Source organism: Polypterus senegalus, chromosome 6 (genome assembly GCF_016835505.1).
Source record: "Polypterus senegalus isolate Bchr_013 chromosome 6, ASM1683550v1, whole genome shotgun sequence".
Taxonomy (NCBI): Eukaryota; Metazoa; Chordata; class Cladistia; order Polypteriformes; family Polypteridae; genus Polypterus; species Polypterus senegalus.
This window is the reverse complement of record NC_053159.1, coordinates 70,260,014-70,279,754: the sequence shown is the minus strand read 5'-3', so window position 1 is coordinate 70,279,754 and position 19,741 is coordinate 70,260,014. Positions and strand designations below refer to the sequence as shown.

Here is a 19,741-nt window from a genome sequence, read left to right as displayed (position 1 = left end):
ATAACTGCTATTGTGAAATATTGGTGGAGGAAGTACTCAAAAAATCTACTTAAGTAAAAGTACAAATAACCAAGCAAAAACATACTCTAATAAAATCTTAAGAATCAAATTAACCTATTTAAGAGAATGTAAGAAAATACTTGCTTGAAAATATACTGAAAGTATTAGAGTAACAGGTATTCCCTGATTCAACAGTATAATATGGCGTTAAGGTGTGCCTACTGAATGTATACTGTGTTAAATATAAAAAAAAATTACAGGTTGTGTGATTTTAATTTGCAACGGTTAAGATTATGATGATAACCATATCAGTTTAATATTATGTTTAGATATTCTGTTTAAAATAATTCCAATAATGAATTGTACAAAATAATTAATGCATTCTAATATAAATGTGTTGTTACTGTATTGTATTAGGATGGTTTTGCTCAAAATAGAATGAGTCATGAATCATATGGGTGCTACTTTCACTTGCACTTTAAAACATCTAAACGACAGAGGCTGACGGCATAATGCATGTGTTTTAAACCTCTAAACCAGTCGTTCTTAAACTTTTTAATCTGAGGACCCAAATTAGAAAATTGGTGCTGTACTGGGACCCAAGAAAAGGATTATCATCATAATGTCGACTCATAAAGAGACAAAAAACAATGGCCATATAATAAAAATGCACATGTTTTCTTTCCCTTTAAAGCATATTTTCTCACATGAACATTACTAAAAGATAAAAGTAGGAGACTAAAGTATTATTACAAAACATTACTCTTTATTTCAAAAATGTTTATTCAGAGAATAGTTATGGGGCACCTGGGCATTGGGGACAATTAAGCACCACCTAGTCCACCTAAACTGTATGTCTTTGAACTGTGGGTGGAAGCCAGCACCAGGAGGAAACCCACACAAACATGTGGAAAACATATAAATTCCAAACAGAGACGACCTGGGGCTCACACTTAGAACAACTATTACCATTCAAAACCGTAACAGATTTTGAAAGTGTATCACTGCCAGTGAAAATGCCTAATTTAAGCTTTAATAAAGCTGAGAGAAAGAATTATTTGGGGTGTGGCACAATTAATATATATATATATATATATATATATATATATATATATATATATATAAAATATATATGAAAGGTCAATTAACTTTGCCATTTTATTCATGGCACAAGTTAAGGAAAGAAGTAGCTAAAAAATTAAATTATTCAATGCTGCTTGTTTACATATATTACCATTTTTAAAGTATTGTGATTTTCTGTGTATTGCGATTCCAAATGTAAGGGTTATTGCTGATTTGTTTAATTCAAAAGGGAATTTCTCTCCAATTGTGTACACTATAATTAAATATATTAAAATACATGTATTTTTTTATTGTGTCAACAAGTAAATGCCATAACTGTATCTATAACAATGGAAATGTATGAAATTAAGAAATGGGTCTTCAATTCTGATGCCTCTCCCTTCAGAATGACCAAAGAATAAAAAAAATGCAGTTGTCAGAAAAAAAAGTACACACCCTGCACTTCCTCACCTTGGGGGTCGGTAGTGCAGCAGCGATTGCATGTTGCTGCTCAAGGAAACATTCAACCATATCAAGTGCATTGTTCTACCGGGTTGGCACATCGGTAACCAGCTTTTGCTGTGGAAGATCCATTAATTTCTGCTTTTGCTGCAATGCGTGAAGGCCTTGGGTACTTCTGTGGGAAAACCCAGGGACGCATCTTATTGTGCACTGGCCGGTAGATTAATTGCAGGCTGACCCTACAAGTTTAATGTGTGTGCATAGCATTTAATGTGAGAAAAGCCAGGTACCTGAGCTGCAACAAGCATTTTTGCTGCGTTGTCAGTGACTAACACTAGATCTTTTTCTTTAAACCCCTATTCCATAGTGACATTACAAAGTAGCACCAGTATGTCTTTTATGCATGAGGATACGTACAAGTGACGTGCAGAATGATTCTGTTTAGTGATTCGATTCATTTTGTTCAATTAACCAAAATGATTCAAATCTTTGAATCACTGATTTGTTCACATCAAAAAACAGATATTCTAGTTTAAAATCTAGAATAGTATCATAACAATGTAACAACTTTAACCACCACTGAAAACAAAAATTACTAGACAAGTAAATAGTTTACTTTTTTATAGCAGTCACTATTGTTAAACATAGTCTCTGATTCATCCCTTTCTTTTTTGATTCTACACTCTTCCATTCAATATAAATTATTTTTATTTGGTGTTCATTTTATATAGGGCTTACTTATATTTCTGGACAGGAGGAAAGTTCTAGTTATTATATTGTTTTATATACCTGTGTCTTGTGCCATATATTCATTTCTACTATAAATAATGTGATGGTGTAATGCACTGTATATTGTGTTGTTTAATTCCATGTACCTTATTATATGTATGGATGTAACAATAAAAGAAATTCCTAGCGCAAGAATCCCTGAAGACTATGAAAAAACTTGTAATCCTGGGCCACTTTAACACTAGAATAACCAAAGCCTACGGAAAAACTTGTAAACCCGGCCCACCTTAAATCATTTTACACCTCTGTCTTGTAAATGTGTCGATAAGCCCAAGCAGCAAGCAGCCTGCTATACCAACCAAACCCCCCAAGCCACAGAACGGGCAAAATGTTTTCCCAGTTCAAACCTTGAATATCTGGGAGTAAGCATGATGTGTTCCGTGTCTACAACAATCTATGTAAATTAATTATTAAAACAGAAATGTTTTCATGTTTTAGTAATAAATGACAAAATGTAGACATGAACTGTATAATGTGTATGACAGCTTCCGTATTGCAGCGGTAAGAACGGCTGAGTTATAATCCTGAGGTTGCGAGTTCAAAACCAGCTCCCCCACAAATTTACAGTTTTGAATAGAGAGCTGCTCTTATTGTTAATATTGTACAATAAAAACATACATTTGATTTGTGTCTGTAACAGCTGGTGTAAATTTATAGTACTTGTAAAAGTTAGCATTTTTTTTTTACTTTTATTCTCTCAGTCACAATCACGATACAACACCCACCCTCCACTCCAGATCTGACACTGTTAGTTTTTATCTGAAACTGGGAACAACTGTAGATGTGGGTGGTGTTTTAAAACAATGGAACTGGAAATTCTCTGATCTGGAGGGATAAAAGCTGACACACAAACGCTGGTGAATCTTCATTATCTCACCATCATTTCAATTGTTTTTTATATTTATTGAGTGTTCCTGCTCACGCTGAAGTAGTATGCACCTTATGGTCTATGTTGTCAAAGCTGCTCTGACAAAAAACAGACACATAGGTATATATGAGATTTGGAATAACTCATTTTATGACCTGTGTAGTACATTTTGGAAAACAGTGTGGCACGGATACAACATTATTCATATTAATTTGCATGCTTTCTTGTGCTTATAACTAGTGAACGCATTTTTGTTTTTTTTCCCCGATCTTGCCCAATCTTCACATTTTGGTGCATGGTGTTGTTGCTTTGTACTCCAGGACATGCAGAGGAAAGAATAGTACGGAGAGGTCAGTTCCGCACTATATACAATCATCAAATTCAAATGTTAACAGTTCCCACACACCCAAGGACTGTCCTTCCTACATTTATGACATGTGCACCTGTTGCAATGTACGCACTTCTCTCTATGCTGTGGTTCCTATTACAATGAAGGAGCGCCGGACACTGACTGAGTTTGCTTTCACTTTTCATAACAGCAGATTTCAAAGTACAGACCTGTAGTTGTTCTGTCCTGTTACGTGAAATTTGGGGTAATTCTTGTTTGTTTCAAGCATGATGGAACATCACACCATGCTAATTAGTTGTTGAAAACCTGTGTAAAGACAGGAGTTTCAACTATTTGGAACAGATTTTCAAGTGGGAGGGTTAGACAACAACTTGGCCTTTTGTTTTTAAAATGAAAATAATCGAGTTTTCATGTCATTTACAAAAGCATCTTTGTCCACACTAAAACACCAGAAAATTCATATGACATAGACCAGTGGTCCTCTATCATGGTGCTGAAGTGCCACAGTGGCTGCAAGTTTTCCTTCCAACTAGTTTCCTAATTAGAAGACAGTGCCTTGCTGATAATGAAACTTGATATTTAACTATTTAGCTTGATGCCTATGATTTAAAACACCAATTAACACTCCAAAGGTGACATTCATCATTCAACAATTCACAACACATGTTCTACATGAACTTATTACCGCAACACACCGCAGACTAATCACATTAAAATCTGAAACAATGCGGCAATGATACAGGTTTCTTGCAATATGTGGAGAGATGGTTACAGAGGAATGGGCTAAACGCATCCAGGATACAGCTTACAAAAGCCTTAAATCTAAGCGGGATATATATAACAAAAAATGGAATAAACTTACCGAGAATAAGCATACTAATGAACCACAATCTAGAGACCCAAATAAATCCACCTTTAACAGAGTCAACAAAACTCTGAATAAGTTCCAGAATAATAAATACATAAACTTACAGGATTATTAAAGAATGAAATCTAATGATGCAAACAGCCATTCATTCTATGGCCTCCCTAAAATAAATAACACCCCTCTAAACTTCTGGCCTGTGGTCAGCCTAACAGGTGGTACAACTTATAACATCTAAGAAACTTTTTCAAATGCTCAAACATTTAACATATGATTCAGAATATTCTGTTAATAATGAAGATATGACATTGCAGCATCTGAAAAATGTATCCATCACTGAGGATGAGATCATGGTCTCATTTGATATCTATGTCACTGTACACCATGATTTCAAATCATCTGGCCACAGAAACTCTATAAACAATGCTAAATAATGACCCCACCATAACAGCTGGCCAGAAAAGTCATAATGCATCTAATATGACTTTACCAGAAAACTCAGATTCATTTTAATGGAAAATACTACAGACAGAAAGGAAGTATGCCAATGGGACACTTAACTTTGTTGTGCAGTAAAACTAAACTCATCGTTATCGGACAAGTCATCGTGTCATTGTTGGTGAGTAACCATAATTAATTTTCTACTTACAGTACTTAGTACATGTACGTACGTTTAGTGTCACTGTACGCACATTTACTGTATACAATTTTTCTTACATTGTACATATTAATAAAGTATCTATCTATCTATTTATTGCTGGTGGCCTGTCTATCGTAATGGCTGTAACATATGTGATATTGGAGACACTCGATATCTTTAAAATAATATTTAGGTTTTACTGTATATAAACAGTGTGTTTACATACATGATTTCAATGAATTTTACCTAATAACTAAGAGAATACAAAGGGTTTATGCAGTATAACTGTGCAGGGAATATTTATAAACAGTTTGGGAGAGTTTATAAGGGCTTAATATATATATAAAAATAACCATACAAACATATGGTTTCTACTTCGCGGATTTTCACCTATCGCAGGGGGGTCTGGAACGCAACCCCCGCGATTGAGGAGGGATTACTGTACTACATTGAAAATACATCTGTCATATTAAAAAGTAACAGCTCAATGATTTCCACAGCTACATCAACGCTCTGCATTCTCTGCAATCCAGTTCACCTTGGCGAAAAAAAAAACAAAAAAAAAACGGTGCATCAACTTCCTGGACATCTCCTTTGAAAGAGGTAATGATGCCACGCTGATTACAGGTGTTTATCAGAAGGAATGCTATGTAGACAAAATATTGCACTTTGCTAGCAATCACCCATCATCGCATAAATGGAGCTGTGTTAAGACACCCATTGTAATACAAAGGAGACTAAAAAGAATAAAAGATATTCAACAGAAAATGCTTACATAGGAGACATCAGAGACCCCAGCAAGCAATCAGCTGTAACCTGTCCCCCAATCTCACTTGGCACAGACTTCCTTATAATCATGGGGAATCAGAAGGTACAGCACCTATCTTTTCCAGTTCAGGCATCAGCATAGAACACAAGCCTATAAACATTCTGCACACAGTCCTTTTCAATGCTAAAAGCAGGAAACTGGCAGCAGAGACACAGAACACTGTTTACAGCATTCCATGTGGTTCATGCCCAGCTGATTATATGAGAGAAACATAAAAACACTTCTAACATGTATACAGGAATATAGAAATCAGAAGGAAGGACCCATGGTCTCTGATTGACATACACACGAGTTAAACCGGACACACATTTAAATGGGACTGCAAGTAAAATTCAAGGCTAATAACAGAAGTTCCAGCCAGAGAACTGGCTGAATCGAGGCTATCCAGTGAAAACGGCTTTAACTTACATTTGGACATGAACCCAGCATATGCAGACTTGACAAGAAGAACATAAACATAATAAATAAGACTTTATGAACAAACCCTAAGATTCTTACCTGATTAATCCCCCCTCTCCCACATCCACCTATTCAGCCCTCCTTATCTGATATATATTATTTTGGATTTCTGTATGTCTAATCATTTTCCTCTGATGAACACTCCCGATAGGAGTTGAAAGCTGAGGAATAAAAAACTATTTTAAGATACATGATTCATTTTCTCCCTTTGTGGATCTCCATCTACAAAGAAGGAACAATATCCATGTGTTTTGTGGACCATAACAGATTTAAACTTGATGGTCTTTCCAATTCCCCCTCTCATTTATTTCTAAACATTTTTTAACACAGATACTTCATGGTGCATATGCACATGTTTAAAAGGAAGAACATTAGCTGGAGAGCTGCAGGCTTATTGGTTATCTGCATTTCATTATTAACTAATGTCTGGTTAAGAAAACAGGTAACAATTAAAACAAAGGCAGATGCTAAAAACAAAAATAGAAAATTAAAGGTTCTGAATTGTAACAGGCAAGATAACTAAAATTAAGCCCCAAAACATATTGCTTTAGTAGTAAATAAATGGTTTCGGAAATTGGTTGAAGTGAAAACTTGCAGCCACTGCCGATCTCCAAGATTGTAATTAAGGACCTCTGACCTACAATGTAACTAAAATTAATGAATGAAAGCACAAGGCATATAGTTAAATATAGTAAATTAAATAAAGTTTAAATATCTGCTGCATTATCAGCAAGGACTGAGTTCTAATTAGGAAACTGAAAATGTCTAGCCACTGCGGCCCCCCAGGACTGGAACTGAGGAACACTGACATAGACCTTTGCCTACACTGAGCATGCACACTATGGTGCAAGACTCCCTAACACTAGAATTACCAGAGCCTACGAGAAAACTGGTAAGTCCGGCCCACCTTAAATCGATTCCACCTCTCCATCAGCATCTTTTGTCCTGTAAATGTGTTGATAACAGCAAGCAGCCTGCTATCGCACCCCCCCACCACCGCAGTTCAATTCGTAAAGAAGTTTCTCAGTGTGCTCCGTGTTCATCTTCGAGTGAAGTGCTGGAGCTTTATAGGGTTCAAAAAAAGTACATTGTCATTTGGAATACATACATTTCATGTGTGTTCAGTGTCATCAACAATCTATATAAAATGTAGACATGAAATGTATAATGCGTGAAGCCTGAATACAAATATGGAATAAACACTTTCACAAAAGGTACAAGTATAACAAAACAAGTGCACTTTTATTCAAGAATATAACCGAAGAAAAAGAAGGCAGGTTACGGTTGGCGGTTGATATGACAGCTTGCGTGGTGTAATGCTAAGAACTGATGCCTTCCAATCAAGAGGTCGCGGTTTCAATATCAGCTGCTTTCCAAATTTACCATTTTGAGTACTGAGTGGCTCTTATTGTTTATATCATACAATAAAAACATATATTTGATTTGAGTCTGTAAATTTATAGTTAAAATTAGAGTGTTTTTTCAGTTTTATTCTCTTACATTTTAGCAACCCACACCCCCCTCCCAAAAAAACAATGATTGTAGGGCGTCTTTATATAAATACATGGTATATCAAACAAACTTCTTTGTTACACCTCCTCTTTATTTGAAAACCATGTCAGATCTTGTGCACGAACGAGTCTGGGAAAACTGTGGATGCTGATGTGAGTATTGTGCATGATTGAGAATGACTGTGGATGTCAATTTTTTATTCAGTTTTAATCTTGAGTGCCTCTGCTCACACTGAATTAGTATGCATCTTCTGATCCATTATGTCAAAGAAGCACTGACAAACAAGAGAGACTTAGGTATATATGACATTTGGAATAATTCATTTTATGACCTGTATTGTACATTTCGGAAAACGTTGTTGCACTAATGCAACATTATATTTATTTGCATACCTTCACGCGTTGTAGTCAGTGACAGCGTTTGTTTTTATTTTTGTTTTTTTTCTGATCTTGGCCAGTGTCCACATGTGCTACATGTTGGTATTTCTTTTGAACTCCAGGAGAGGACAGGATGGTACAGAGAGGTACCATCACTCACGCCCAAGGTCCGTCTTTACGACATGTGTATAAGGTGTGAAGCCTGAAGTCCAAATATCAAATAAAACTTTCACACAAAGTACAAGTATAACAAAACAGGTGCACTTTACTCAAAAATACAACCAAAGAAAAAAGAAAGCAAGTTACAGTAGGTTTTCTTTTTTCTTTGGTTATATTTTTGAATAAAAGCGCACTTGTTTTGTTATGCTTGTACTTTTAAAGCAGGTTACAGTAGGCTTCCCATGGGCTCACCACCTATGGGAGGGACCAAGGGGGTTGGGTGCAGTGTGAGTTGGGTGGTGGCTGAAGGCGGTGACCTTGGCGGTCTGATCCTCAGCTACAGAAGCTGGCTCTTGGGACGTGGAATGTCACCTCTCTAAAGGGGAAGGAGCCTGAGCTGGTGCGCGAGGTCGAAAAGGTTCTGGATAGATATAGTCGGGCTCACCTTGACACACAGCTTGGACTCTGGAACCAATCTCCTTGAGAGGGGCTAGACTCTCTACCACTCTGGAGTTGCCCCCGGTGAGAGGCGCCGAGCGGGTGTGGGCATACTTATTGCCGCCCGATTTGGAGTCTGTTCATTGGGGTTTGCCCCGGTGGATGAGAGGGTAGCCTCTCTCCGCCTTCGGGTGGGGAGATGGGTCCTAACCGTTGTTTGTGCGTATGCTCCCAACAGCAGTTTGGAGTACCCAACCTTTTTAAGTCCCTGGAGGGGGTGCCAGAGGGCATACCTTCTGGGGACTCCCTTGTACTGCTGGGAGACTTCAATGCTCACGTGGGCAGTGATGGCGAGACCTGGAAGAGCGTGATTGGGAGGGACTGTGCTAATCATGGATTGTCCATAACAAACACCATGTTCAAGCATAGGGGTGTTCATATGTGCACTTGGCACCAGGACACCCTAGGCCTCAGTTTGATGATCGACTTTGTGGTCTTGTCATCGGACCTGTGGCCACATGTCTTGGACACTCGGGTGAAGAGAGGGGCGGAGCTGTCAACTGATCACCACCTGGTGGTGAGTAGGCTTCGATGGTGGTGGGGGAGGATGCAGGTCAGGCCCAAATGTGTTGTGAGGGTCTGCTGGGAACATCTGGCAGAGTCCCCTGTCAGAATTAGTTTTAACTCCCACCTCCGGCAGAACTTCAACCACGTCCCGAGGGAGGTGGGGGATATTGAGTCCGAATGGGCCATTATTCCGAGGCTTTATTGTTGAGGCGGCTGACCGGAGCTGTGGCTCCAAGGTGGTCAGTGCCTGTCGTGGCAGGCCAAGCGGAATGCGGCTTCAGTTGTTGCGGAGGCAAAAATTCGGGTGTGGGAGGAGTTTGGGGAGGCCATGGAGAACAACTTTTGGACGGCTTTGAGAAGATTCTGGTCCACCATCCGGCGTCTCAGGAGGGGGAAGCAGTTCAGTGTCAACACTGTATATGGTGGGGATGGTTCGCTGCTGACCTCGACTTGGGACGTTGTGGGTCGGTGGGAGGAGTACTTCAAAGACCTCCTCAATCCCACTAACATGCCTTTCAATGAGGATGCAGAGCCTGGGGACTCGGAGGTGGGCTCCCCCATCTCTGGGACTGAGGTCACTGAGGTGGTCAAAAAAACACCTTGGTGGCAGGGTCCTAGGGAGGGTGAGATACGCCCAGAGCTACTCAAGGCTCTGGATGTTGTAGGACTGTCCTGGTTGACACGCCTCTGCAGCACTGCATGGACATCAGGGACATTGCCTCTGGATTGGCAGACCGGGGTGGTGGTCCCCTCTTTAAGAAGGGGGACCGGAGGGATCACACTCCTCAGCCTCCCAGGAAAAGTCTATTCGGGGGTCCTGGAGAGGAGGGTCCGTCAGATAGTCGAACCTCAGATTCAGGAGCAACAGTGTGGTTTTCGTCCTGGTCGCGGAACAGTGGACCAGCTCTACACCCTTAGCAGGGTACTGGAGGATGCATGGGAGTTTGCCCAACCAGTCTACATGTGTTTTGTGGACTTGGAAAAGGCATTTGACCATGTCCCTCGGGGAATCCTGTAGGGGGTGCTCCAGAAGTATGGGGTTCCGGACCCCCTGATAAGGGCTGTTCGGTCCCAGTACAACCAGTGTCAAACCCGTTTCCAGTGAGAGTTGGACTCTGCCAGGGCTGCCCTTTGTCACCGATTCTGTTCCTAACTTTTATGGACAGAATTTCTAGGCACAGCCAGGGCGTTAAGGGGGTCCGGTTTGGTGGACTCAGGATTGGGTCACTGCTTTTTGCAGATGATGTTGTCCTGTTTGCTTCATCAGGCCGTGATCTTCAGCTCTCTCTGGATTGGTTCGCAGCCGAGTGTGAAGCGGCTGGGATGGGAATCAGCACCTTCAAATCCGAGACCATGGTCCTCAGCTGGAAAAGGGTGGAGTGCCCCCTCAGGGTTGGGAGAGAGATCCTGCCCCAAGTGGAGGATCTCAAGTATCTCGGGGTCTTGTTCACGAGTGAGGGAAAAATGGAGCGTGAGATTGACGGGCGGATCGGTGCGACGTCCGTAGTGATGCAGGCTCTGCATCGGTCTGTCGTGGTGAAAAAAGGAGCTGAGCCGTATGGTCCTACCCTCACCTATGGTCATGAGCTATGGGTAGTGACTGAAAGAATAAGATCGCGAATACAAGCCGCTGAAATGAGTTTCCTCCGCAGGGTGTCTGAACCCTTCCCGGAAGACTGAGCTTCTCACCCTATATTTAAGGGAAAGCCCAGAGTAGAGCTGCTGCTCCTCCACATCGAGAGGAGTCAGATGAGATGGCTCGGGCAAATGATCAGAATGCCTCCTGGACACGTTTAACCGGGAGGAGGCCCCGGGGAAGACCCAAGACATGCTGGAGGGACTATGTCTCCCGGCTGGCCTGGGAACGCTTTGGGATTCCCGGAAGAGCTAGAAGTAGTGGCCGGGGAGAGGGAAGTTTGGACATCTCTGCTCAAGCTGCTGCCCTTGCGACCCGATCTCGGATAAGCGGAAGAGGATGGATGGATGGACGGATGGTTACTGTAGGTGAGTGATACAACAGCTTGCGCATTGCAATGCTAAGAACTGCTGCCTTCCAATCAAGAGGTTCTGGGTTCGATGCTGGCAGCTTCTCAAGTTTACCGTTTTGAGTATACAGCTGCTCTTATTGTTAATATTATACAATAAAAACATACATTTGATTTGGGTCTGTAACAGCCACTGTAAATTTATAGTGCTTGTCAAAGTTTGTGTTTTTTTTCTTATTCAGTTTTATTCTCTCAGTCGAGTTCACGTTCGCCCCGATCTGACACTGCCGTTTCCAAATAAATACGTGCTATAACAGAGCTGAAATCAGATTGGAGAAAGAGAACAGAAGCCCTCCCCGCAAGAAACACCCACTCACATATAAGAACAATGCAGCTGAACCAGGCGTAAAGAAGAAAGATGGCACCATTTGAATACAGGACAAAGTCCGGCGTCATCCTGCCAATCACCTCTCCTTCAAAGAAACAGCACGGCTTACAGAGCTCGCCAACACTACACCGTCCAGATCTAAACACTAGCGTGGTGTATGTGCCCAAAAAAAGTCTAACTGCATTCTCGTACCATTGCTAGCATACTAAAGTGTCAGCAGGTATTTTTTGTGGCATTACACGTGTAATTTGTGAACATGCCCTTGTCGATCAAACAGAGGAAGCTCTGCAGATAACTTGTGAGTTTACGCTGTAGGAAGATAAGTAAATAAATCAAGATAAGTAACATTCGATCTGGCTTTTATAGAAGTAAAATATAAATGGTTCTTATGAAAAGACAATCACAAAACAATCACAAACAGGAGTTTGCACAATACGCTGGCAAGCTCTGTAAGCGGTGCGGTTTCTTTGACGGACAGGTGATTGGCAGGATGACGCCAGACCTTGTCCTGTATCGAAACTGTGCCATCTTTTGCTTTTATGCCTGGTGCAGCTGCATTGTTAATAATACATTAATAATAATACATTTTATTTATATAGCGCCTTTTCCATGCTCAAGGCACTTACAGAATATAAGAAAGAACGGCAGGGTATACAGTATATAGCATAGTACAAAGCAAATAAATAAATCAAGAAGATTAAGACAGTAAATTCAGAGAAAGCCTAACAGACAACAGAATTGATGGTCTAGCACACACACACAGGTTACATGAGCATCTTGACAGAGAGGTAAACTGAGAGAAGGGGAATGGAGTCAAGTAGAGCTAAAAGCCTTCCTGAACAGATGAGTTTTGAGTTGTTTTTAAAAGAATTCATGGAGTTAGCTGACCTGATTAATTTCGTAGGTCATTCCAGAGTCTGGGCTATACAGCTGAAGGCCCTGTCACCCATGGAGTGTAGATTAGTGTGGGGCACAACAAGATTGCCAGAATCAGAGGACCTTAGTGGGCGGGCAGGCACATAGTGATGGAGAAGGTCACTGATGTAGTTTGGCACAAGGTTATTTAAGGCTTTGTAGGTTATCAGTAGGATTTTATATTCGATTCTGTGAGACACAGGGAGCCAGTGAAGATGGAGCAGGATGGGTGTGATGTGCTCGCTGCTGCTGGTTCGAGTAAGGACTCTTGTAGCTGAGTTTTGAATAAGCTGGAGCTGTGATATAAGATTAGAAGGGGCACCTGCCAGCAGCGAGTTACAATAATCTATGCGGGATGTGATAAAAGCATGGACAAGTTTCTCAGCATTAGAAAAGGAGAGGAAGGAGCGAACACGGATATGTTACGGAGGTGAAAGTAAGAAAGTTTCTTAATGTGATTTATGTGGGTGGAGTAAGAAAGGGAGGAATCAAAAATGACACCAAGATTCTTTGCAGTAGAGGCAGGTCTGATGAGATCACCGCCAAGATGGACTGGGAAGGAGCTCATTTTATTAAGTTGCATTTTAGTCCCAATTTGCAGGAGTTCAGTTTTGTTGCAGTTTAATTTTAAAGAGTTCTGCTCCATCCAGGTTTTAATTTCACTAAGGCAGGTTGTGAGCTGAGAAAGCTCTGATGAAGTTCCACTTTTAACATTGAAGTAGAGTTGAGTATCATCTGCATAAAATGATAGCCCAGTCCATAGCTACGAATAATATGGCCAAGGGAAGCATATAAATACAGAAGAGAAGAGGGCCGAGGACAGAGCCCTGAGGAACTCCTTGTGTGACTGGCGCTGAGCTGGATCTGCTGTTGCCAAGACTAACAAACTCTTGCCTATCAGTCAGATAGGACTTGAACCACTGGAGGGCAGTGCCAGAGATACCCAGCATGTTCTCCATTCTGACAGTAGAATGTCATGTCTGACAGTGTCAAATGCTGCACTGAGGTCTAATAGAATTAATATGCTGGTTTGTCCAGAGTCTGCTGCCATAAGCAAATCATTGGTTACCCGTAGCAGAGCAGTTTCACAGCTGTGCTGCACCCTGAAACCAGACTGAAAGGGTTCCATCAAATTATTAGGGTTAAGTATTTGGTGAGTTGGGAAGCTACAACACGCTCAAGAGCTTTTGACAGGAAAGGTAAGTGGGAAATAGGCCGAAATTGTTAAGATTGTCAGCATCAAGACCAGACTTTTTTAACATTGGGGTTACAGAAGCGATTTTAAAAGTGAGCGGCACAGAGCCAGTGTCAAGGGATGAGTTTATTATTGTTGTAACAGTCGGGATTATGGCATGAAGGCAGGATTTAAGTAGTGTGCTGGGGATGGGGTCCAGTACACAAGTAGTCGGCCTCATCTTACAAAGCAGGTTATTAACAAAGCAGATGTGACTGGTGAGAACTTAGAGAAGGAGCTGGATGGAGTGGGAAAACAGGGAGAGATATAAACAGATGATGTATTTATGTTAGTTGAATTATTTAGATCTTTAATTTTGTTACGGAAAAAGTGGAGGAAATCCTCACAGACTTCAGTAGAAGAGGTAGTTGGGCCAGATGCAGGTTCAAGTAGTTTATTAACTACAGAAAACAAAACCCTTGGGTTATTGTGGCCACTTTCTATTATTCTGCCATAGTGGGTGTTCTTAGCAGCAGTTAGTGCTTCTCTGTAAGCTCTTTGGTGGTCAGAGAAAGCCTGGATGTGCACGGTGAGGCCAGTCTTACGTGACATTCTCTCAAGGCGTCGGCCAGCTGCTTTCATAGATCGCAATTCTGAGTTATACCAAGGAGCTGAACGTTTAAAGGAAACCTCCTTATGTTTTAAAGGAGCTGTTTTATCTAATGCTGAATGAAGGGCTGAGTTATAGTGGTCAACAAGACTATCTAGTGTTGACGGAATAGGTGCAGACAGTAAAAGATCAGAAATGGATCCAGAAAGGATAGAGGGACAGATATTTTTAAGGTTTCTGTAAGAAATTTGTCGTTTACAGGTAAGAGGAGGTAAAGGCAGTGAGACAGTGAAAAATACTGCTTTATGGTCAGAGAGTTCCAAATCAGTGCTGTAAATATTGGCAACAGATAGTCCAGAAGTGCAGATCAGATCCAATATATGACCACCAGAGTGGGTGGGAAAATCAACATGTTGTGTCAAGTCAATGTTCTTATATGTGTTCTGTGTATCTGTTCTCTTTCTCAGATCTGTGTTTACCTCTGTTATAGCATGTCTTTATTTGAAAACAGCAGTGACAGATCGGGGTGAATGTGAACGCGACAGAAAGAATAAAACTGAATAAAAAAATGCTATACTTTAGCACCATACATTTACATCGTTTGGTACAGACTGAAATCAAATGTATGCTTTTATTGTATAATAGTAAGAATAAGAACAGCTCACTACTCAAAACGTTTATTTTGGGAGACGTTAAGACTCGAACCCAGGACCTCCTGAATAACTGCTGTACCACCAAAGAAGTCAGGATGATAAGCAACACTAACCTGATTTCTTTTTCTTCAGTTATAGTCATGAGGGGAAAAAAGCGCATTTGTTCTGTTATACTTGTATCTTTTGTGAAAGTGCTTATTTGATATTTGGACTTTGGACAGTCTTCACACATTATACACTTCATGCATATATTTTATTGTTAATAATAAAACATGGAAAAAGTTTGTCTTTTATCTATGTGTTCAACATTTTCTGTCATTCAACACTTACACTGATCTTTGTGGACACGGAACACACGTGAAATGCATGTGTTCCGAATAACAACATATTTTTTAGCCTAGGTACCTGACTCACTGATAAACAAGCCTTCAGTTGGGAGGTTTTGCAGTTTCGCTGGCTGTGGGTGGTTGGGGGGGTTGAATGGTATAGCAGACTGCTTTCTACTTGGGATTATCAACACATTTACAAGACAAAAGAGCTGAATGGAGACATGCGAGTGGATTTAAGGTGGGCTAGATTTACAAGTTTTCTTGTAAGCTTTGGTAATTCTAGTGTTAAAGGGACTGGGTAGTGAAAAATTTAGAGCCCCATGAAAAACAGATTCCCTTATGCTTTATGCTCTTTCAAAAATATTAGCATTTGCAGGACTCAGATAGCACAGAGGAAGAAAAATTCTTTAAAGAGGTGTAGCAAATTGACCCATGTCAAATTAATGTACTGATCACAGTTGAATGTAACAATATTAATGACTGGCAATAACAGTTTTGTCATTAACTAAAACCAATGCAAATCTTAAAGCTACGCAAAAAAGTAAAGTAATTAAATTTGTGCATGTGTGTAGCTATATCTTCACTATACTGCATTTCACTTTGTAGTGCAGGTTGAATGGTAGAAGGAGTAAAAGGTCAAATTTATTTGCATACAGGGAGGACTGGAGCTAACAAGGGTTGAGACAACTGGCTTATTGAACTTAAAATAAAACACATTCAGGACATCAGCCAGCTGATGGCTCTTCACAATGTGGGGACATGGTTTTCTGTAGTTGGTGTTATCTTGAAGGCCTTTCAACACTGATGCAGGATCACTGGCTCATAACTTGTATTTTCAGGTTTTCAGAGTTGCTCTTCTTAACCGACTTTTGTCAGTTTTTCCTAGCCTGTCAAAACAGTGTACTGTCCACGCTTCTATAGGCAGCTTCCATGGCCTGACACAACTGCCTGAGTTTTGCAGAGAACAATGATTTTTTTTTTTTTGTTGTTAAATTTTACCAAGGTCTTGACACATTTCCTTACAAACACTGAGGCAGGATGCAACTGTGTCTGTCAGCTTGTCTAGGTAAGCTGATGCATCTCCAATCGGTAAAACCAAAGCAGGCCTGCAACTTCAATGCTGCCTTTTAAGTCCACCTTTTTACAGTGTTAATCACAGGCTTAGAAGATTTTAACTTGCTCCTGTAGGTTGGAAGAAGGGGAATCAAACAGTGATCAGAAAGGCTACACAGGGAACAGTGGTGCAGTATATTTCTGTGACTGGTATGACACACAGTGTGCTGTATAAATTTAAGTTGTTCATGGCTGCCCTGTTAAAATCCTAGGAGAAACGAGAAGGGAGTCCAGGTAAATTGCTCTATGCACAGAGTCTGGTCAGCTAGTTGCTGCAGCACCTCACTCAGGCAAGCCTGATAATCTTTGTGCTGATCAATAAATTATATTATATTACATTTCTCAAATTAAATGTACAGTAGTTCAGTTACCTTTATATAATTCAAATGGCTGCAAACACTCCATTTGCACAGAAGGATAAGGAAAATAAATAAGGCAACATTACATAAGCATCTTATTAAATACTGGAAACTCCAAAAGCAAAGCAAATACCTGATTGATTAAAGTTACTCTATTAATTTTCTGCACAATGAACAAACTTGCTATTACTCCAAAAACTCATATTTTAATCCTGTGTTAGTTTCTTCCTTTGCTGACTCCTCTGCCAAAAGAATTCACATCTAGCAGGATTTTAATATATAAAAAGATATAATGTTGAATGTCAAAAATATACCCTTCTTAAGAGATCATCTCCTTGTTCCACTTCTGATCAGTACAAAGAAAGAATAAAAAAAGCATGATTCTTCGGCATAAGCCGTTTACGTGGGAATATGCTATCTGCTACAAACAACAGGCTGTTAAATTCCATTTATTGAGTGCTGAATTTCAAATGACCTTTAACCTTCAAAAAAATCACCTCATGAAAAAATGGACAAAACTCACTGCAAATAAAAGACATAGCGACACATGTAAACATAAAGACAACACAATTAAAAGTTAGGATGCCTGAGATTTACCCTAAAGCTATTTAAATTCTTTTTGTGGAAGAAAAATTGATTGCAATATAAGACATTTTCCTATTATACTTGTCTTGTGTCACTTCTCAATTTCACAATACCTGTAGTTTTTATTTTTTCAGTAAGATGATAAATAATTCAATAGAGTTTCACCCAATATTGTTGACTGGCAGGTTAGATCTAAACTAATAATGCAGAATAAAGTTAGTAAAACTAAAATCACCAGAAATTTCATACATAAATTTCCCTTTTTTATTACAATACCACTTTTAGACATCTGAATAAAAAGCCATAACAGTCAAAAAACACCATATAATTTACCTCTTTGCTGGGGGAGAATTCAAGCAGCAGGTTGCATAATGTTGATGAAGCCATCACCAACACCTCTTCTGGTGCATTCTGTAAAAGCTGCCAGGAAAATAAAAAAAAAAATGTAAAACACAAAATTACTAATGAAACACTAATGGACATAAATCATATATAATGGCATGGTAGTGAAGAAGTTGGTACTGCTGCAACAGAGATTCGTTATCCTGGGATCAAATATCATATCCAGCTGTTGTCTGTATGGAGACTTCTTATTACCTTAGTTACTCATGGGTTCTCTTCCCAAATACCCAAAAATTTACAAGTCATTTGAAAGGATGATTCTAAACTGTACCAGGGTTTCAGGATTACTGTCTGCTTTACACCTGCTACTGCTAGTAAAGGTATGGCATCAACCCTGAACTGCATTAATCAAGTCTGACAAATATGTTATGTTACAATCATATACAAGCAACTCAGAGCTTAAAATATATACCTTAGGAGTAATAAGATTTCAAGTAGGAGGAATACAAAGAGGTACACAAAGCTAATTTAAGATATGTCAGAAAGACAGCTATTGATTAGTATTAATTATTTTGCTCAGCTTACTGGCAGTGGGTTTATAGGAAGGGGACAGTAAGAGCAAATGGACCTACATGGTTTTGGATCATGTTTCATGCAATGATATGGACCTGAATTACCTAGGAAGTACTGTAAATATTAATGAATTCGCTAATTTCACTGTACTCTGTGACAATATAAAGCATTGCACGTAAACAGCTAATGTTATAGAAAACTGTTTTCTGACAATTACAGCCTTTTATTTAATTTGATTTAAATATAGAATTTTAATATTCACTTGTATGACCAAAATGTTTTATTCTCTTGTATGTTAATTAGTCAGTAGGACATATCCTATTTTACCCAAAGGTGATTATTTTACTGAGGATAACAATTAACATTATAAAGGTACATCTGTTTAAAATCATAGAAATATAAGTTAATTCAGTTGATATAAATTCTGAATATAGAAAATATATCTCTCTTTAACTTAAAGAAAAGTTATTCTACAGTAAATCTACAACCCCAATTCAAAAAAAGTTGTGACACTGTGTAAAATGTAAATAAAAACAGAATGCAATGATTTTCAAATCTCAAGAAAACTTTTATTCACAACATAAACATATGAAATGTTGAAATTGAGACACTTTATTATTTCATGAAAATATTAGCTTGTTTTGAATTTGATGGCAACAACATTTACTTATATAGCACATTTTAGACTCTATATTACTGTATATTCCAAGTTGAACAAGAATACATTTTTGAATACTATAATCATCATACAACAAATATAAAAATGACAATTTACTAATCAGTATTTTTAATAATGAAACTTTTACAGTACTTCAAATACAAAAACAAATTCAAAGCATTACCAAAAAAATCATACCTTCATTAATGGTTTCCATACAGCATGGTCTTGGAAACTAGTTCGGAGTTGTTGCACTGATCTGGAAAGACTATGCAGGCACCTTAAGGAGAATAAATATATTTGAAAATTGTAATCTTTGTCATACTTGTCTGCCTGCTTTATTTCTGGACCAACATCTTCACAGCAAAAATTAGAGAAACTTAACTGCATAAATTGATGCTATGAGAAGAAACATCACATCTTTCTCTGTGCAAAATTAATAAAATCTGTATCTCTAGCTGTTTTGAAAATGTTCAACCATAAATCATTCTACCACCTTGAACATTCCTCAACCTATTTAAGCACAAATCACAACAGGGAATAAGGCAGTATATTTGTTAAAAAGTTATAAATTACAATGCTTAAGAAGTCAAGTAACATTCATCTTATTGCTAATATTGTTATCAACAGGATTACAACTTTTATATAAAAATGTTTAAACACAAACCTAAATACTGCTAA

At 39.1% G+C, this 19,741-nt stretch overlaps 1 protein-coding gene across 8 annotated transcripts in view; it reads right to left on the bottom strand.

The window, feature by feature from the left end:
• Positions 1–19,741, bottom strand: part of armc8 (armadillo repeat containing 8) — a 276,158-nt gene that overhangs the window by 68,936 nt on the left and 187,481 nt on the right. For all 8 annotated transcript variants that reach the window (XM_039756304.1, XM_039756308.1, XM_039756310.1 and 5 more), the window contains 2 exons: positions 19,259–19,340; positions 17,821–17,907 (listed from right to left, as the gene is read on the bottom strand). In XM_039756304.1, coding sequence (XP_039612238.1) covers positions 17,821–17,907; positions 19,259–19,340 — 169 coding nt within the window. The remainder of the gene's footprint in view (positions 1–17,820; positions 17,908–19,258; positions 19,341–19,741) is intronic.